General features: G+C 37.5%; 2 protein-coding genes across 4 annotated transcripts; one reads left to right on the top strand and one right to left on the bottom strand.

Moving 5' to 3' along the window:
- Nucleotides 1-2,624: 2,624 nt before the first annotated feature.
- Nucleotides 2,625-5,865, top strand: LOC132841278 (uncharacterized). The gene is made up of 2 exons (XM_060863571.1): nt 2,625-3,480; nt 4,207-5,865. Exons 1-2 carry the CDS (start codon nt 2,638-2,640, stop codon nt 4,531-4,533), a joined length of 1,170 nt encoding a protein of 389 aa, XP_060719554.1. The 5' UTR covers nt 2,625-2,637; the 3' UTR covers nt 4,534-5,865.
- On the bottom strand, nt 5,263-19,100 carry LOC132841262 (uncharacterized). 3 transcript variants are annotated; one of them, XM_060863541.1, is made up of 8 exons: nt 18,438-19,100; nt 15,834-15,862; nt 11,838-12,930; nt 11,480-11,635; nt 11,277-11,361; nt 10,280-10,407; nt 9,011-9,126; nt 5,263-8,102 (listed from the first exon to the last, which is right to left on the bottom strand). In XM_060863541.1, the coding sequence occupies exons 7-8, from the start codon at nt 9,116-9,118 to the stop codon at nt 6,165-6,167; spliced, it is 2,046 nt and encodes a 681-aa protein (XP_060719524.1). In that variant the 5' UTR covers nt 9,119-9,126; nt 10,280-10,407; nt 11,277-11,361; nt 11,480-11,635; nt 11,838-12,930; nt 15,834-15,862; nt 18,438-19,100; the 3' UTR covers nt 5,263-6,164. The 3 variants fall into 3 exon arrangements, with proteins under 3 accessions (XP_060719524.1, XP_060719533.1, XP_060719542.1); XM_060863550.1 differs by lacking the exon at nt 18,438-19,100 and having other exon boundaries at nt 11,838-12,547; nt 12,663-12,930; nt 15,834-16,801; XM_060863559.1 differs by lacking the exons at nt 9,011-9,126; nt 10,280-10,407; nt 11,277-11,361; ... (2 more) ...; nt 15,834-15,862; nt 18,438-19,100 and adding an exon at nt 8,462-8,602.
- Between the last annotated feature and the right edge of the window lie 2,402 nt (nt 19,101-21,502).

Consider the following 21,502-nt stretch of genomic DNA (forward strand, 5'->3'; position numbering starts at 1 on the left):
AAGATTTGCATGGCTTTGAGTAGAACTTGATTCTGTAGTTTGAGCACTTTGCTTGGCATTTTCCACTTCATTCAGCCATTGTTCCACATCTTCCACAAATCCATCAGTGTGCTTACATATTGATTCAAACCACTCTGTTTGTTTATTTAGTTCATCAGGAGGGAGAAACACAAAGTATCTTTTTGTGCAACACAGATACATCATCCCTTAAACATTTCAAAGACGTCAACATTGAATGCACTTGTGGAGCATTGTCATCACATTTCATGAGGCCTTTCATAGATAAAATCCTTTTGCAATCCCTCAATTTTGACTGCCAAGGCCTTTGCAGTAGGCTTAGGCTCTCTCTTGCTGCTCTCAGCAGCGTTCTCAGGCTCATCTACATTCATTTCACCCACAACGCGATCCACATTCATCAAACAGCGCCGTACTCACAGCGCATTAATCAATCCTATAATTTCATGAATGGGCGCAGCACCACCGCGCGACAAGAAGTGCGTAGCAACTTTGCACCTTGTTCCACAACCACAATCCAATCCAATCCAATCCATTCAATAATGCGGTACAGACTTCACGCAGCAAAAAAAGGGCGTCTTCACATTCAATAAACAGCAACGCTGTAGCCAAACACAGCAAAACCGCTAACATACCTCTTCTGTAGTCATTGTTTGCTTCGGTGTGCGTCCGTGTTTCATGTTCTGCCTGCAGAGAAGTCCTTTCCAATGATCCAAGATCCCAGTGATTTATAATCCCAATGATCCACGATCCCAATGATCAAATCCAACAGCAAGCAGTTTACTGAGTAGAGGGAGTTAAAGATGACGCGTTTCAGTTGCATACACACTGTAAAAAATTTGGAGTGGGATTTACTTGAAAAAAGCTTGGAAAGTTTTCACTCAGAAAAGGCTAGTAAATTTACAAACATTTGCCAAGTAAAAGCCTAAACATAATTATTAGTAAGTTTAGACATTTTTAAGTTTTTAATTGTTAAGTTTACTTGGGAATTCCCAGTTAATCTTATTGACTTTTTGTTTGTAAATATTACTTAAGTAATGCTTATAAATGTATGATGATTTATTGCCTTTTTTTATTTATTTATTTTTTTTTTACACAAGAGGCCTAGTTATCTTTTTTTAGTTATCCTGAGTAACCTTTACTTTAAATATTCTTTAAACATTATCTAACATAATTTGTGATGCATTATAACTGATGTCTTCAAAAAAAAAAAAAAAAAAAAAAAACACTGACAGACATTTTCCTTGAGTACTTTTATTAAAGAAATGATCAAACCAATGGACAAACACTATGTGAAACAGTTCAGTACAACTTTACCTTAACAAGTCTTTTGAGGACATTCTCACTTGAAAAACAATTAGCAAATACAAAAAGTTTGAGTGCCAAACAAAATGGCCAGCTAGCAGACTTACATCAATAGCTTTCTCTGCAAAGAGCTAACTTTGAGAAAATTTCAAAGCATCCAGTCCAAGAAAAATTTTCTGAAAACACTTCAAATGTGTTTCTTAGCTTAGAAGGATAGCTCAAGTTCAGGGAGTAAATGAAGCCCATGAGCAGAAGGCAGGCATTTGTAAGATTCTTGCATCCCGACAGTACCGCAGTTCCCTCAATGACGATGACGACGCCAGCTATGTTGGCATCTTCCTCTCCTGCGGTGCTGCCCAGAACAACGATCTTCATTAGATGATTGGTGAAGCTATCTCCAATCATGTCTCTTCTGACATCCTGTCAAATACACAAATGAGTGAAAAAGTGGTTACAATATTGTACAGTAAGTTGTATGTTCTCTTTAATTTTATGTGATAAGTGCCCCACACAGAGGTTAAATCTGTTATTAAATGAAGAATGAAAAAATTAAGAACTGTGAAGAACTATATTAACTGAAGAACTGTGTCTACAAGACACTTAAACTACTTGCAAAGCTTCAGTACTGTAAAACGTTTTAGGCACTTGTGTAAATATTCTGTAAAGTGGGGATGCCTTTAAAATGTTTTCATAAATTAATTTTCATTTACCTTCTATTGACTAATTCAATATTTGGTGTGATCACCCTTTGCACTTAAAGGGTTAGTTCACCCAAAAATAAAATTTCTGTCATTAATTCTTCCCCTTCATGTTGTTCCACACCCGTAAGACCATCGTTCATCTCCAGAACACAAATTAAGATATTTTTGGTGAAATCAAAGGGCTTCTGATCCACACATAGGCTCAATGCCATTGCACCTTTTGAGGTCCAGAAAGGTAGTAAAAACATTGTTAAAATAGAGAATGTACGGAAGCGTATTGCATTCACTTGAGTAAAAAAAAATCTACTCTGTTTTTCTGAATTAACGACTTAATATTTCAGGAAAAAAAAATTTTTGCTCTGTTTTTCTGAATTAACGACTTACTTATCTCAAAATTATGAGATAATTTTTCAGGAAAAAAATTTTTTTTGCTCTGTTTTTCTGAATTAACGACTTACTTATCTCAAAATTATGAGATAATTTTTCAGGAAAAAAATTTTTTTTGCTCTGTTTTTCTGAATTAACGACTTACTTATCTCAAAATTATGAGATAATTTTTCAGGAAAAAAAATTTTTTTGCTCTGTTTTTCTGAATTAACGACTTAATGTGGATTGCATGGAAGTAAACATGTCCCGCCTTTCAACTTTAATCCGGTTTTATTTTACTTTGGGTTTGAGACATTGGGAGATTCTGCTGTCTTTAAGTAATATAAATGGTATTGTTATTAGTGCGTCAACTTTGCGCAGACACCTCAAGACTTTGCGCCTGTTCAGACGAAAAGAACATTCTGATCTGCTTGACGTTGCTGTGTTTCTCCAGGATCAGTTGAACCGATATGGTATGCTTCACGGATATAAGATGATGCATCTAAAATGCATTCAGGCTGGCTATGTGGTGACACAAGAGACAATCAGGCAATTGTTGAAAATACTGGATCCCCATGGAGTGCAACTGAGGCGCCGGAATCGTCTTCGGCGACGTTTGTATCATAATCCAGGTCCGAACTTTTTATGGCATGTTGATTCATATGACAAACTCAAACCATATGGGATCTGCATCAATGGTGCAATCGACGGGTTTTCACGAATGCTGATATGGCTACATGCATACTCTACAAGTAGTGATCCCAAGGTCATCGCTGGATACTTTATTGATGCGGTGTTATCAAGGAATGGGACAGCCACCCGAATTCGCTCAGATTTAGGGACAGAGAACTGTTACATGGAACAGATGCAGATGTTCATGAGACATGATCATACGGACGACTTTTCGAGAAATTGCTATTTGTATGGCTCAAGCAATCATAACCAACGGATAGAGCATTGGTGGGGATTTTTGAGGAAACAGCATGCACAGTTCTGGATCAACCTATTTCAAGATCTAAAAGATTCTGACGATTTCTCCGGTGACTTCCTAGACAAAAGTCTAATACAGTTCACATGTCTTGAAATAATAGAGGTAAGAAATGTGCTTTAGACATGTAAATTGTGATATGTTATTCAGCTATAGATTTTGTCAATATGCCAAAATGTTGTGACATGCAGCATAATTATGTCATTTCATAGGTCTAACAACTGTTCCATAACAGAAGCAAATGGACAATAACCATTAGTTATTTAATTAGATTATGAAATTAATTTGTAGATCACAATTTTTCCCTTCTTCCCATATAGTTGACTTTTTAAGAGATGGATCTCAGTATAAGTAGTTAGAATTAGCAGCAGCCTACGTCTACAACAATAAAATGCAACACAAACATTAATGCAGCTGTAATATTAATCCTGTTATATGTATGTTGCACAAACTGCTATCTAATATTAACCCAAAAACATCATAATATAAAACACTGACAAGGAAAATTTAGCGCACTATGAGTAGCCTACTTTTATTAATTTTATTCTGGTTTTTTTTATGTACATTTTGGTGAAAGAAAATTGTTTCTCTGCATTAGTGGGACACAGTATGTGAGAGAGGGATGACTTATCTGACCCTGATCATATAACACAAATCTTAACATACAGAGATTTATTGTTTTCAAATATAGAATTTAACATGCATGAAACTGTTTGAGAGAACGGCTCTACTGTATCATACTGGACCATAAGCATTTATTTTGCCTGCAGGTGCTATTGCAAAGGTGTGGACTAACTTTCTTACTTTCCCACTCTTTTTCTTTATATTTAGAGAGAGCTGCAGGATGTTGTTCACCTCTGGAACACACACAGAATTCGCCCATCCAGAAATGCTGTGTCCCCATGTGGACGTCCAGTGATGATGTACACCCTACCCCAACTTTTTGGTGCTAGGGAGTACCTTAAAGAGGCATCCCAACAGAAGATACAGGCTTGTAGGGAGGAATGTCGTGAGAGAGGACCATATCCTTGTGATAATACAGTGTTTGACATTTGTTGCCTTGCCATGGCAGAAAACAGTCTTCATCCACCAACCTCTCCAGAGGAAGCCATTGATCTTTACATGTTCTTACGTGCTTACATACGTACCCAAATTTAATAATCACAAGTTGTTCTACTGGATCAAATGACTGAATGTGAGCACCCACTCATAGCCAAAAAAACAACAGAATTGCCGTTTGGACGGAAAAGGATATATACCATGACATTCACTGTAAATGTTTGACAGAAGTACTGTGTTTAAGCAATCGATAATAGACAACTCTTTCATAATGGACATCTCCCAACTGAGCTCCATATCATCTCTTTTTATTCATCATTATGTAAAAAGTACATCTCATCAACAGAACTGGGAAAAATCCTGTACCTGCAAATGAAAGGTATCACATGTTGCCATTGTCAAAAATGGCACATTTGTCCTTATGGTGGAACTATTTCGCATCACCAGATGTGGTCTGACACACTTTGGGCTCATTGTAAACAGGGCAACCTACATGATGTTTGGATGGCTTTTAAATCAAACATATTATTGTATCTTGTTATCATGTGTCTCTGGGCTGCACATAAAGCACTTTTTTACACAATTATTTGGCATAATATAAATACATGCTAAACCAGTAAAACATTTTTTCTCCCCAGTGTGATTTACTGTGTATGTAGGAAATAGACCTATTTGTTAATGTAGAGATGACTGTTTAAATATGTTGTCTAAAGAGTACTGGTGAATGCAGGAACTGCAGTGCAGTTGTCAAAACTCAGTAATTCTATTGTGTGAGACAAAATTTGTGTGTTATCTGCAGTAAAGACCCGATTTGTTTGAAAACATCTGTACAAAACGAGAGAAACCTGTGCTTTTTATTTGTAAAAAGCAGAACACCTTCTAATGTACAGTGCTGTATGTTAGAACAGATTTCCAAACACTGGCAAAATTTAGATTTAACATGAGCTGACATTACCCCAGGGTCCAAGTTAAAATGCAACTTTACAAGAACATTTCTTTTAAATTGTCCCAAAAAGTATGCTCCTAAACTGCTAACAGAAATGATGGCTTACATAAAAGTACATAAAAATACTGGTACATGTATCTAAATCACTTAAAAATGAAAACCACATGCATTTATAACATACATTGTGTAAAAGGCTTATAATTGTTTTTTGGTTAAATGGACCTTAAAGTATACTAACAAAATGTTCAGCCACTCAATATGTTTCTACAGACAGTTTAAGTCTGGTAATAACAGCAACTGCATATGAAACGTTGCAAAACATGTTGCCATTGTCAAAATGGCAAAATTGGTCCTCATGGTGGAACTATTCAGCATGACCAAATGTGATTTGACACACTTTGGGCCCACTGCAAACAGGGCAACCTAAATGGCATTTAAATGGTCCAGTATCATTATCAATAAATCAAACTGATTATTGAATCTTATCATGTGTAAATGTTTCTATGGGCTGGATATATTCGGAGTCCATCAACAAAATGCTCATCAGCCAGTAAACATGTTTCCACAGTAAGTTTGGTAATGACATTTTGGATAAAACTTAAACTGAAAAACAAAATAAATAAATTACTCTGCGCTCATTATGCACCACCCGAGTTAATTACTTCCCCTATGTGCTCTGTCTTACATTCACACACTATCTAAAGGTACTGTAAACAGATGGCACTGATAAGGCTATAACTGGGCAAGAGGGAAGAGTGTGTACATGTGAGTGAGAGAGACACTTCTATGCAATGTCCATTGCATAGAAGTTGCTGGACAGTATAGCCTCCATTTCAGCTCGGAGGTCAGGATAGCTGTTGTAAGTTGATGGCAGCTCTAATGTTGGGCCACAAGTATGTGCAATAGGCCGCCTAGATAACCCTTCCAAAGGGGTGAATATGACTTGAATGTCTTTAACGCAGATGACATCAGACCCTGTCATGAATCTCAACATCTTCCGGAGGCCTATCTCATCCAATCCCCTGATGTACTGATGTAAAAATTGCAAACTTTGGTTCTCTGCTGGAGTAGCTGGAGAGGCCGTGATCAACTTTAAAACCTTCCGGGTTGATGGTTTAAGATTCTCATACATCTTCTGCATATCCAGCACACTGGGGAAGAACTCCCTGAGAGTTGGTCCTGCGACTGCTGCAATGTTATCCAGTGCATATTTTGGTTGCTGGATTATTTGCTTGTGGGCCACTTGGAGAAGCACAGCTTTCAAGTTCTCTTGTGTTGGTACTGTTCTTACTCCCATGCGATCCATAAGATCAAGAAGCTCATCTTTATCATCACCATCAAGGGCGTCTTGCAAAGCAGTGGACAAGAGATCACGCTCAGACTGACTAAGATACAACATTAGTGAGTCAAACAATAAATCAGGTGAGACAGTGTGTTCACCAAATATGATTGCTGCTGTAAAGGCTTGAGCCAGCCGAGAAGGAAAATATCCATGTTCCTTTAATCCCTTGACCATTATCCTACCAACGGATTTCCATTCTTCCTCTTGCCATTTTGGGGATAGTGATGGCACTCTCACATCTGCACCCTCTGCTGCACAGTCTAAAAACTCTGTCCAGAAGGCAGCATATACATCCCTGGACACGCCATCAGCATCTGCCCCCATTTCATGAATGAAGCTGTATTTCACAGAGTAGGACATAATCACTTCATCCTTGAATTGGGTAATCAGTTCCTCCAAGAGATTGACTCTGTGGAGTTTCACTGTCACATGCAAAGGTTCATAAGTAGGACTTAATGGGCCAGCAGGCACTGTGTCAGAATGGACAGGAGTTGAGCTGTAGGCGTTGATGTTTATCTGTGCCTCTTCTATAGGCTCATGTAAGATTGTGTCATCAAGATCTTCTAAAAATGGTCCACCTTGCAAAGGGCCAAAAATGACCTCCGATGTATCACACAAAGATGTAAGATCAACAATCTCTACAGCAGTAGAGACAACATCTTCTACAGTATGTGTCTGCTGTTCACTGTCATGTGTTTTTTGTGTCAGCTGCTCATTATCTTCTGTTGTGTTTTTCTGTTGCTCATTTAGCCTCGCTGCATCTGTCTGTTCATCAGTTCCTTCTGTCATCTCTGTGAACACTTCATCTTCATTTGTCAGGTGCTCTGTGAACAAGTAAAATCTTAAAATCCCCAATTTATGTGTCTCATAGAGCTCTCCCACACTAACACCCTCATCAAGGTATGCTTCCTGAAAGTCAACAATGTTGTGACTGAACTCTTCCCACTTTCCCTTTCTCGATTTCTCATTGGGGAAAAATAGCTTTTTAGCTTGTGATAGAATCTCTGTTTTTGTGGCTTTCTTGGAAATATCAAGAACTCTGGTTCCTCCACCATTGCGTTTTCTCACTTGTTTCTTGTCGTGTATCCATCCTAGTTCTATTTTCCTTGTCATCTTCACGGCCCTTTTGTTATTTCTCAGATGTATCTTTGTTGGCTGCATAGAATGCTCCTCCTCAAAATCTTGATCTGTGTCTTTATTGCTTGTCAATGTGCCCAACTTTCTTCTAAGTTTTTCAAATAAGGACTGTCTTTTTAGATCATCACCACCTTTTCTCTGTTTTTCCATACAGAAACGCCTTGTAGCAATCCTATCACCATATGCTGGAATGTAAGCAGTCATAGTGGCATCATCTATTTCTCCAACTACCGAGCTGTCAATCTGTAATAAAAACAAAATAATACAGTAAGATATATTGGTTATCTTAAATCTAAGAGATGGCTATATTTCCATATGAGTGAAAATTAATTTCTTAGCAGTAGCTACAAATCAGCAATTTATTTCTATTTTTCTTCACTTGCTTGTTTCTCTTTTCGCATGGGAATAAAAAGGAGCTAAGATATTAAGTAATTTAACACAAAAACTGCTGTCTAAAAAATGGTTGTAACCATAACAATGAAGTTTGAGTGACATAATGATGCTGAAAATAAAGTGTATTAACAGTGAAAATCCTTGACATCAAAGTTAGTCAGGGGACTGATTACTTTCATGTATTCCTCTTTAATTACATAACTATTTACCTCAATTACAAGAAAAGCACTTCTCCCTTATATTACTGCTATTATGTACTCCATAATATTGCTATTCCATATTGATTCCATACTTCAGCTCCCAACCAAGGCCTGTGCTGGCATCTAAACATTACTCCATCCTTTTAAAACAATATCAAATCACAACAAAATGGAAAGCAGTTATTGTAAGGGCACAATATTTATTTTGTGTATTTATTTATAATTTCAAACATATAAGTCAGCACTTTGCCTGAATGTATAATGGTGATGCTACTGCACAACTACTGTTACTTGTTTATGTAGGGTAGAGACCAAAATATAGTGTGAATTGACTCCTAAATATACCTATAAACCTTATTTTACAGGGCTAGAATAGGGAAGACATGAATGCATTGTTGGGAGAGACAGGTGTGCTTGGCTTAAAAAAGAAATCGGAAGCACTGGCACTAAATGTGATAGGGTTACAATTTATGATTACTTGTATAATCTGCAGAGATTCAGTAAAATGTAAAACAATTAAAATTAATATATTGCAGGAATGAATGTGCTGTCACCTACATGATCTTGCTGCATTTTCTGAATATTTTTCTCAGGAATCCCTCGGCTCTGAAGAAACATCCACAGTCCATCATCTTGTGGGAGGGGGGTATTTGAAGACGTAGCCATAGCTGGCCCTGAACAAATGTCGGAAAAAGGCAGCATTTATGTAAATATGCGTTGCACCACAAATATAAACAGATTTAGGACTGTACCCTCAAAAGTGTAATTGCTTTAAATATCTCAAATATGTATTTCGGCCAAGAGTGTGATAACGTTGCTAAAAATGGATGTTTCATGTATCAACTGTATAGGTAGGCAACTATAGGCCTTTCTTATCACTTGGAAGTCAAACTGTCTTAAGCATTTGAATGTGCTCACCTTTAACAGTAACATTACTCAAATCATAGAGATGGCTAGACTCAAGAAGGTCAATAGTGTATAGACACAGGCTATACAGTATGTACTCATTTATCTGTGATTCACTGCACAACTGGAATCTAGTTTCTGAAAAATATATAACTTGCTTTGGAAAGCTTCAAAAAGCTAGCTTTGTTTCTAAATTATTAAATGCATCAAGTACACAGTTTAGAAAAATATCAACAAATAAAACAATTACAGGACACATATGCATAGTGACAAACCAAAAGAGAGGGCACAACTAAAGAAACCGAAGCAATGTCAGAATATATTCAACATTATTATTGGTGTAGCACGCTGAACACTATACTAAACGTCCGTGCAAAACTTAATCGAAATAGTATCCCTGCTGGCTTTGAAACTGGCAAAGTTCTGAATGTTTGTTTACTGTTATATAATGTCGCGATGTCCAACATGCAGCATGCACTGTGGATTTCTGACGTGACTTTTTCACTCCCCCTGACAGCAGCCTCGCTGTGTTCGAGGACCTCTTGATTTACAAATTAAGCACTAAAGTTACAGCAAATAGCGTGGTTTACTTATCTTAGCCAACAAACTGAAAGAAAGGTGGTTAACGTTATATTCCTCCTAAAAATAACACGTTATTATCCCCTCGACCTTAAAAGTTAAGGTTCCTTTTGCTGACTAATGATAAATATTAGCTTAACGTTACATAAGTTAGCCTATCAACTGCAGTTGATGGTGTAACTTAAGTTAACGTAGTTAGTAAAAATATGCCCGTAACATTATCGTTAACATACGTTTATAAACAGCTATTCTAACCTCGTTTTACATGTCGTGACGCGAACAGTTAGCAGACATCATTTGGCATTAACATGTAGCCCAACTATAATAACTTCGCTATCTTACCTGCACTGAACCCATGTAGGCCTGGCACTGTTGTTGTTGTTGTTGGAGGGTCAGGCTGATTAGCATCAGCAACTGTGGCCTGACGTTACTTCGTGCAGGTGAGAGCTTCTCGTAGAATTTTGAGGGATCTCGTTAATTCAGAAAAACAGAGCAAAAAAAATTTTTTTCCTGAAAAATTATCTCATAATTTTGAGATAAGTAAGTCGTTAATTCAGAAAAACAGAGCAAAAAAAATTTTTTTCCTGAAAAATTATCTCATAATTTTGAGATAAGTAAGTCGTTAATTCAGAAAAACAGAGCAAAAAAAATTTTTTTCCTGAAAAATTCTCATAATTTTGAGATAAGTAAGTCGTTAATTCAGAAAAACAGAGCAAAAAATTTTTTTTTCCTGAAATATTAAGTCGTTAATTCAGAAAAACAGAGTAGATTTTTTTTTACTCAAGTGAATGCAATACGCTTCCGTAAGAATGTGACTACAGTGGTTCAACCTTAATGTTGTGAAGCGACGAGAATACTCACCAAAAATGTCTTAATTTGTGTTCTGAAGATGAACAAAGGTCTTACGGGTTTGAAATGGCATGAGGGTGAGTAATAAATGACAAATTTCTTTTTTGGGTGAACTAACCTTTTAAAGCAGTTTTTGGCCTAGGTACACTTGATATACTGTAGTTCTTAAGGTAACTTTGCATGTACGTTTTTTTTTTTTTAACATTTTGGATATATTGCTACAGTTGTTCTTGATTTAGGCTGTCTCAATTTTCTCTCTTTCTGTGTGTTATAACAGACAGACTCAATGAAATGTGAGATCAGAACTTCTGTGGAGCACCAACTGTATGACTCCCTGTGCATACAAAAATCTCACTTGAATATTACAAATAATGGCAAAATGAATGTTTAGGAATGTAAACTAGGATGAAAATACTAATGTGCCTTAGACTTTTGCAGTACTGTACACATAAGAAGTCAAAACGAAATTTGAATTGACCTATTAATGTACCTGGTAGGCTTCAATGAGCTCCTCAGATGATTCTCCCAGGTAGGAAAGCAGGCACCGAATCACAGCATCTCTCATCTTCAACTCGCTGTTAAAACAAAAGAAAATTGCAGCGAACATTAACAGTGTACAGTGTAACTCCAAAAAAAAAAAATCTATAAAGTCAGGAAGCAGCAGGATATCAAATGTGTAATATATACATTTACCTGGCAGAGAGAATCTAGCATACTTCTTATTTTTATGCCTGCATCCCCACCCTTCATTTTAAACAAATCCAGGAGCTTTGGAGTGTAGAGGTCCAGTGTTTGCAGAAAGGTTGGCTCCAGGGGAACTGTGGTTATCCTTCTGAACTCATTCTTAATCTAGGACAAAGAAAATAAAATGTAACAAGATTTAGTAGTCAAATAAACACTATTTTTTGCCAAACGAGTACACACAGACACATCATGCTATACTAATGAAATTAAAATATTTTATTGTTTTTAATGAATGAAATATGCATTCCAAAAGTTATAAGTACCTACATATTACCATCACACAAGTAAGAGAAGAACTAAGGTTTACCTCAGATTCACAAAAAAGAGCTGGCCATCTCTCCTTGAAATCTTTGACAGCAGGGCAGTGATTAATGATTTCTAATCTTCGATAGGAGAAAGTCTTCTCCATTTTCTCACCAATGAACTTTTTGTTGTTTTTCTTCTGAATTTCTTTAAGAAGATCAACTCTCTCCTTCTCTAGAGTTTCCTCAGTTTCCCCAAATGGAAATGGGGGCAAGTAGTTTACTTCAGCCTTCCTGGGTCGTTTTGTGCCTTTGAGGCAAGACTTTTCATTTGTCTTCTTTCTTTTCAAAGAGTTGACCTCCAGCTCTGGGCAGGAAAGCTGACTGCCTCTTAATTTTGCACGATAATTGCCCATCTTATATTTAGTCCTCTGTTGCCACCCATACTGTCCATTGAAGGACCCTGGCTCTTTGAGACATGGGTACTTTTCAATCAACATCTCCACTACGTTCATAATCTGGACACCTGTTGGGTAGGCAGTGAAACGAAATATTGTCTCTGCTAGTGTCTCAAGGACACTTCTTGTTACTCGTGGGTTGTTCAAAAGGGTGCCATCCTTTTGGTAGGCTTTGTTTCCTTCTGAAAGCAAGAGCTCTGTATCAAATGAAAAAGATGGTATTTTAAACTTTGCTGGCCATCCTTGAGAACGGCATGGTGTGGAGCTCTCAGGCGAAGATAGCAGAACAGTGTCTTGGGAACTGCTGGATCTGGAGTCTAAAGAAAGGAATGAGGTCTCATTTTCAGAAGGACAATACGCAACGGTGTCCTGAGAACTGCATGATATGGCATCAGACTCATTTTGTAGGATTGGTTCTTCCACAGCACTCACATTCAGGGTGATGGGTTCAGTTTGCACCACTCTTAAAGTACATTTATCCTGTACATCATCGACTGAGCTCAAGGTAAAAAACTGACCCCCAAAATCCATGTCTTCATACATCAAAGTAAAGCAGTCTGGAATATTAAATGTTTCTTTGATTACACATTTTAGGTCCTGAAGAGTACTGGGAATGCCTGAGGGCAGAATCAATTTGTGAATGTCTTCATGTTTTTGAATTCTCTTCAAAAACAATTCGCAGCTTTGCTGGGGTACACATCTGCAACAGAAAAAAAAGCAATTAAAACAATTCATCCTAATTAAAAATGTGTACACTACAGCATTAACTTTGATAACCATGCACCTAAAAAGAGGGGCAAATATAGTGCTTTAAGGTAGTCAGTCGTCTTCCTGCAACACTGTAAGCAGCCAGGGGATAGTAGTCAACCATTTCACTTTGCTCAAGTAACTGAATGTTGGCTGTGTGTTCCAACTCATAGCTCCTAAGGTGCTCGTTGTACCATGAGCTTAGTAGTCTCACAACAAAGACCAGTTCATTACAAACCAAGATAGACTGTATCACCTCACAAAAATCTGGCAAGTCTGCAGTGAAACCATGACATAGCAACATTCCAGGTTTATATATGGTGCCTAATAAGCACACATTATTTGCAATGTGTACCATTGTGACACGTAGATACCTAGCTTGCACCAAATCTTTTATGTCATCCTTTAGGACATCCACAGAGACTTGTGAAGTTGTTGTGACCGAAAGTGATGACTTGATCACATTTGATTCATGGAGATGCAATGCAATCATGAGCTGGTGTTTTTTTGCAAGGGACATCAGTATGTTCCTGAAACAGCCTGTTTGTCTGACAGCTTTTTTAAAAAAGCCATGTTTGGCTTCAAATCTCATGGTCCACAAGGCTGACAGTGGACCAAATTCCTGAATGAGTTCAGGATAGTGCTCGAGAAAGTGGTGTTTGGGAAGAAGCTTTTCTTGAGGAAAAACTTCCAGAAATCTGTGTCGGTGCTCAGAAATCAAAGAGTCAAGATAGCAAATGCTCTGCTCTGTATGAACTGGGGCCATCACAAGTTCCACAATGTCTTTTAAGGTCATTAACATCTGCCACACTTCATCATCCTCAGGTACTTTCAAGCCTATCATGAGAGGCAACAGACGCAACATGCACCAATTTTCATGTGCATTACCTCCTACAGATCTTTTTGAGGAAAAATGAGCAGGTATCAAATGTGGACGGTTTGTTTGGTCACTCCACTTATATAAGGGAACTGTCGAATGCAATTATTGAGCTCCACAAGAGAAAAATATTTCTTGATAAAGGCTTGAAATGACAATGCCAGTTCCACTGGAACAAGACCTTCAAGAAGGTCATGTAATGCATCTGGTGGATAACCAGATGTTACATGAAAATGATCAAGTTTTTCAGACAGTGCACACTGTTTTTTCACACCATAGCAAGGTGTGGAAGTAGGACTTGACAAAACTGCCTCAACATGCAGAGAGTGCTGCTCTTTATCTCTCCTCTGAAATAGTCCAGATCTTACTTCTGTGGTCTGAAATTGGGACCTGTCTGCAAGACAAAATCGACAGACATGAGACCCTGTGAAGTTTTCAATGAATCCTCCCACAGAATGTGCTCCCAAATTATCAGCCACCACGCTCACCACAGTGCCTTTCATGACTTTTCCTAAACTTGGAATAAAAATACCGTCTTTTTCCAGGCTTTGAAGATCGGTTAACAGTGGCTCTAGAACTTTCTGAAATCCAAATCTCTTTGTGTCATCTGCCTTACAAAGAATGGCTAAATTAATAGATGCCAATATTGATCATGCATGTGCTGGAAAGTTTCCTAACACCCAGTAGACAGCTGTGACTTTGTGAATCTTGCGAGAAGTTCCCAAGGGATTGCACACTTCGAAGTCATCGATATACAGAATAAGACTTAATCTCTCGACATCTGCGAAAAATTCATTTGCATGAAAGTGGGATCCATCATGGAAGGACTGGTAACGTGATGCACATCCAGTATTTTTTTTGAGTGACTAGGTCCTTTTCTTCAATATTCTTCAAGACTTGCGACAAAGACTGAAGTATCGGAACATACTGGAATGTTCTGTTGTCTTTATTTTCTAGTATGTATTCTACTGGTTCAACAACTGAAAAATTTGCTTTCATAAATTCTCTCCTCTTATATGCTGTTGAAAAAGGTCCATCTTTCCCTAAAGCTGAACTGACAGGGTTTGATTCACACAGATTTTTCACCAAATCTGAGATAATCGTTGGATCTGTGTCACAGTTATGGCTCTTTAAAGTGGGCTCAACAACATCTTTCAGAACTGGAGTAGATGCAGAAGATATGAACTGAAGCTCATCTACGATTTGATCAATGCACCTGTTTGACACGTTGAAATTACTTTCCAACTTTAGGAAAAGTTGACCAAACTTCTTTATAAGTTCAGACAAATTATCTTGTGCTTCAACCAAAGTTTCATCCAGTTCTGTGTCATCCTCAGAAACCTCTGAATCATTTTGTAAAACAGTGGGATTTGGGTATTTTTTCAAGACTTCGGTTTTAAAATCTTCGAGGGAGTGTTTATTGTGTTTCCTGTGTTTATGTGTAGCAAAGGTTGAATAAATGCTTGTGCTGAAGTTACAGTTTTTGAATACACAACTCACTACCTCATACCTCCTCAGATGGTTGCTAAGGTGCTCAAAATATTGCTTCTCTGAAGAGAATGACAACGAATTGCAAAGAAGACAACTAAATGAAAGCACCTCTGTTGGTTTGACCGATTCTGTGTGGTGTCAGGACAAATGTATTTGAAGAGCATTAAATGATTTAAATAAACAAGGGCAATCAGCATAAAGACAAGGGGTTGATGAGTGACAGCCAGAATTTCCGTGCTTGAGCTGTAAATGTTTTAAAAGTTTAAGTCTTTTTTTTGACTCAAAGCTGCATTTTTTACACAACCACCTCATGCTGTGGCACCTAAATGAAAGACGTGCGCGCACACACACACCAATTTAGAAGATGGCCCAGAATAACTTCCAGTTTTAGTTTTGTTTTACATTTTAACCGAATCAAAATTTTAATATATATAAATATATTTATATATAAATAAAATATATTGCTGTAAGAAGTATTGCCAACTTACCTTGCATGAACTTGAATGGTGAGTGTAATCTGTGGAACATATGTAAGAAATGTTAGTCAGAAACAAATTTTTTACCAAATTTGAATAAATATATTGACCTTTTTTATGTGAAATTTGTATCAATTGTGTATCAACAATAAATGTTCGCAAGATCATCTGGTAGAGTTGCCTGAACACATACACTGCATCACTATTGTATAAGTTCAATAGAACGTATAATCTCTGTTTCTCATGATTAAAATGCATCAAATGTTTATCAATTTTATCGATATGAGAAAACAGTACACTCTTAAACCGAATTAGTTGACATTACTAGAAATTTGCGAGGAAACTCGTTGAACTAAACCATTTTAGTATTTACACAGGATAAAACTAAACAAGTTGTCTGAACATAGAATCTTAAGTAATGCGATAGACAAATCAAGTTTAGTAGTAGTAGTCTTAGTAGTCTTTAAAATTCATTAGTTCACATTACTAATGTTTTTGTGCATATGTTTTATAAAATAACTTAAGTTAAACAAATTATTTTAAGTAGAAATAATGTTATATTTAAGCAATGTCTTATTTAAATTATACTACGTAAATGAGATTTTATCTATTAATTTAATAAGAAATTAAACAATACAATTTTATTTTTTTTGTTCACAAAAAACAGGTAACACTGCAATGTACTCAAGTTCACAATGTTAACAATACAGTGTTTAGAGGAAAATACATTCTTCAACAAGAAGAATCTTAGACAAGTGGAAGTTAAGTGCATCAATTTAGTTAAATGTGCACAGACAATCTTGATGTAGGCAAGGAAATGGTACAGTTCTGCTGTAGCTTCCATGTTTTTCCATCACTTTCACTGTAAAAAGTTAATGAACATCTGCAAATGACTACATCATTTAAGCAGTTTAGGTTGCTACTAGAAAAAAACAAAAAAATAATAAAAGAGAAACTTTAAGAAACACATTTTTGAACGGTTATTTTAATACACCCGAGACATATGCTAGCATTAGCGACAAACACATGTACATACATACACGCTTATATGAATCGACCAAAAAAAAAAAAAAAAAAAAAAACACAGTAACATGAGCTATTTCTGTCAGGTCAGAAATAGCTCATGTTACTGTGAACGGACAGAAAATGAGAAAAAAAAAATAGCATCAATCATCACATTTACACTGTTAACTTATTAAAATGTAACTAACATCGGTTTTAGGGTAATCATTTATTGTCAGAAAGATATTTATATATTAGACTATTTACACTCACCGTTTCTAAGCGCTTTCTAAAATCTACGGTTTGCGCGCCGAGGACCCTCCCCTCCCCTCCCCTCCCCTCCCTTAAAGAAGCATGACATACCAAGTTGTCTCTGCTTAACGTGATCATTGCACTCAATATTTCATCTGAATAGTGCAAACAACTACTTTGACTTAGTAGTGACAACGTTTTTTTTAAAAAAAACAAAGAATAAGTAATGACCACTTAAAATGTTTCATTAACTCAAAATCTGGGTTTAGAGTGTAGTTGATGTGGATTAATGGGGGATTAACCGTTTTCTCAATCACGTTTAAAGTAAATGGCCTAACGTTACCCGTGGGTCTCGGGTATCATTCTGGGTTCGTAATATGACTTCCGAGGCTGTGACGTAACATGTCCAATTTCTAATTAGGAAACTTGAATTTATAAGTCAGATAGCACGTGAGGGCACAATTACTTATTCACACAGATGGATAAACTCACGCCCGTGGGTTCTATTGCCATTTGTCGAAAGTGTCGCGGCGCTCTCGTCGGGCAAAGTTCACTGTTCATTAAACATATGCGTAGATTACATGTAAAATACAAGACAATTGTTTTCGGCACAGATGCATTTTTCTAATAACAGATGTTTGTGCAAATCGGTTCTTTAGCAAACTTAACTCTGTCAACTATTAACACTTGACGCCTTAACTCTTTAGCCACCAGTCTGCAGACAGCTTAATAGTTCTATAATTTTCTGCAAACGTAGCTAAATTGACCAATAAACAAATATTTAATTAACTTACCGTGTAATAATCACATCAGTCTTCAAGACGAATTTCCGTAGCACTCCTCTGCGCCACATCGCAACCAAGAACGCATGCGCATAGATTGCCTGGCTTCTTTGAGTACGTTTTACTTGGTTTTGTTATTTTTTTTATTATTATTATTGTAATAATTTTGTATTTGTATTGTAATTTTTGTTATTGTTATTTTGTACATATTACTTAGGCAGTTCCATTTGAATTTACCTATGTATTTAAGCACAATAAATCAAAACGAAACCTCAAGTAGCTTATTGAATTAAACGTGACATTTTGAAGTAATAAGACAAAATAGTATTTGTTTGTAAAATTTACTTAAATTATGCTATCTTTATTTACAAGTTCAAAAAGATCATTTTTTACAGTGCAGGTGGTTTATTCAGAAGTCAGATTATAATGTTTAGCAGAATGATGGCAAGATAAAATGATCTGCAATAAATGGAAAAGGAAGTAACTGTAAATCAAAAGGAAACGTTCAAAGGAAATGTATATCCAAAGAAACGAAACGAAACGAAACGATCAACAGAATGTGAGCGTCCCAGCTACTCACCCTCTTCCAACCTGCATCCACACGCAACCTCACAGATTATATGCACCTGTGGACACCAAGTGACGTAACAAACGAAAAAATGGCAATTTCAAAATAAAAGACATCAAAACCTTACCGGGCACTTACACTTATAATGAACGTTTGTTCATGAACGTGTTGTTTGTAGGGTTCACAAGATTGCACGAGAGCGTATATGAGGGGGAAAACATTCAGACAGTGTGTGAAATGCAGGGGCGGAGCCAGGGGGTGGCCAATGGTGGCCGTGGCCACCATGCACGTAATCACGGCCACCCCACTGGCCACCCCGCTCGCAACTGCATTTTTAATAGAAGAAAATGATCTCGTGTCTGGCCCTCTGTGTCGTATCTGGCTACCGTTCTGCGTTGTGTTCTTGTGCGATGTAAAATAAGAGACCAGAGACATCTGCTGATTCAATGGCTGTGCTTTATCCAAAATTGCTGCATAAATCAGAAACATGCAGTTTTAACCGTTGCACACTCGTCGCCTGCCCCTGCTCGCTCTGCTCAGGTCTCAATCGGACTGAAGCGAGCGCATAATACAGGAAACATCGTATTTCACAATGACAATATATAGATAAGATAAGATGATAACAAATACCATATGTAAATTATCTAGGAGAACTCAATTACTTATTACATATGTATCAGAAATAAGAACACTCTCATTAGCAGTATAAAATACATTAAGTATTTATACTAACATCTTAAGAGATATAGTTATATATACATACACATATAACCAAATGGTTATGCACCAAGAAAATAAAGAGATGGTTTCATACCTGCATAAATCAGAAACATGCAGTTTTAACCGTTGCACACTCGTCGCCTGCCCCTGCTAAACATTCCGACACAAACACGGAATTAGCAACCACGCTTAACAGACCAACTTTTATGCTAATGGACAACGTGACACTGCATTCCCTCAATTACAAACAACTTCTGCTGCAGGTAAAACACTTTCATGTTACATCGTTTTATTGTACATATATATTCTTTTGATATTTTAACTAACAAGGAACCATTATTTAACAATAACATTTTATTATTTTTCCACATTATAAACCGGAGCGCTTAAAACACCAACCTCGCTCTGCTCAGGTCTCAATCGGACTGAAGCGAGAGCGCGCAGTGCTGACGTCACAGACAAAACGCCCACAAAACTTAAAGAAATAAAATAATTTTACTGTTTCTTTTTCCCTTTTATTCTTCGAGTACAGCGTTATTGATCTCAACCAAAAGCAAGGATTTTGCGTGAATTCAAAATAAATTAATTAATACACATCTCTTTTAACACCGGTTACACTCTCCCCCTCCTAAATTCACCAAAATCCTAAAAACTCGCTCATGCTAATACAATTGACTGTGGTACCCAAAACAACCAATCCCAGCCTAAATATGCTACCTTCAGATAAGGTTGAGAGATATTTAAAGGGTGATCAGGCCTTAAAACCCTCCCAGGATAAAATGGTGCCTTTTACACCACATCAGGTTACATCCCACCAGTCTACTCATAATAGCTTCAGCTGAATTGCTTAACAATCATAAAAAATGATAATATTGAGGTACATTTCAGAATTTGGATTTGAAAAATAAAACAACCCTCTAAAACAAAGTCAGTAATGATTGGGATTTCCTACCCAAGGTGTTTGTGAATGACCTAATCTTGAACGGTCTCTGCGCCATAGACTCAATAAGACGATTAACCTTTTTAACTACTCTACCGGCACCTGTGACTCTCCCTTGAGTAGTTCCTATATTAGTCTGTTCTGTACTGGGGATGTCTTGAGTCCCTACAGGAGGAATTACTCTGTTACTATGGGGGTTAGAACAATCTGTCTGACCACTACAAGGCTCAACTCTAGATTCGTCATCCTCAGAGGACTCAACAGAACAATCACCTCCTTGACTCGGCTGCGCTCCCTCAACATCAGGTTGTTCAGAGGCACCGTCATTCAGTGCGCTGTGACCCAAAGAGTCATCCAACATCCAACGACTTGTTTGTTCCTCCAAACTTTCACTTTCTAAGTCCTCCTCAAGATCTTGAGAACTAGCGACAGACACCCTCCCACCAACACATTCATTGAGGTATGGATTGCCATTTCCTCCAAAATCTGCCTGAACGGGTAAGAAACTGATGTCTAACAGAAGATTACGATGAACAACTTTCCGTACCCCTTCCTCACCCTGCACTACATAAGTATGTGTCTGAGGGTTCCGATTTGTGACTACATAAACAGTTGACTCCCATTTATCTGCAAGCTTTTTTCGCCCTCTTTCTCCCTTGTTAGCAATCAATACCCGGTCTCCAACACTCAAACAAGTACCTTTCACTCTCCTATTATAGCCTTGAGCTTGTTTGCATTGCTCTTTACCAGCATGCTGCTGTGCAATAGCCGCCGCCTCGTGGAGATGAGAAAGTAACGTCTTAGCGTAACTACCATAATCTACCACAACAGGATCTCGGAGTACCTGCTTAAACATTGCGTCTACTGGCAGTCTCGGCACTCGACCAAACATGAGGTAGAAAGGTGGAAAACCTGTTCTTTCATGCACAGTGGCATTGTAGGCGAACGTTAGTGTCTGAATTTGCTGTGGCCACTGAGGTTTTGCCTTGAGCGGTAAAGATCGCAACATCGCTCCTAGGGTCCTATTAAATCGCGCTGTTCCCCCATTACCCATAGGATGATACGCTGTCGTGTGTGACTTAGCAACACCTGACAACCTAAGTAGCTCTGAAATCAACCCACTCTCAAAATTAGCACCTTGATCAGTGTGTATGCGTTCAGGAAATCCGTAAACACAGAAAACATGATCCCAGAGTTTCTTGGCCACCTGTCTCGCTGTCTGGTTTGTACAAGTAAACGCATGAGCCAACTTTGTAAAGTGATCCGTAATCACTAACACATCAACAGGGTTCTTTTTTTAATCTAGTGCAATTCAGAAATCTAAGCATACCAATTCCATTGGTGCTGAGGTTTTGATGCTCTCTAATGGAGCCCTAGCAGATGGTTCAGGTGATTTAGCGAGAATGCACCTTTGACA

The sequence above is a fragment of the Tachysurus vachellii genome, chromosome 2 (assembly GCF_030014155.1).
Source record: "Tachysurus vachellii isolate PV-2020 chromosome 2, HZAU_Pvac_v1, whole genome shotgun sequence".
Taxonomy (NCBI): domain Eukaryota; kingdom Metazoa; phylum Chordata; class Actinopteri; order Siluriformes; family Bagridae; genus Tachysurus; species Tachysurus vachellii.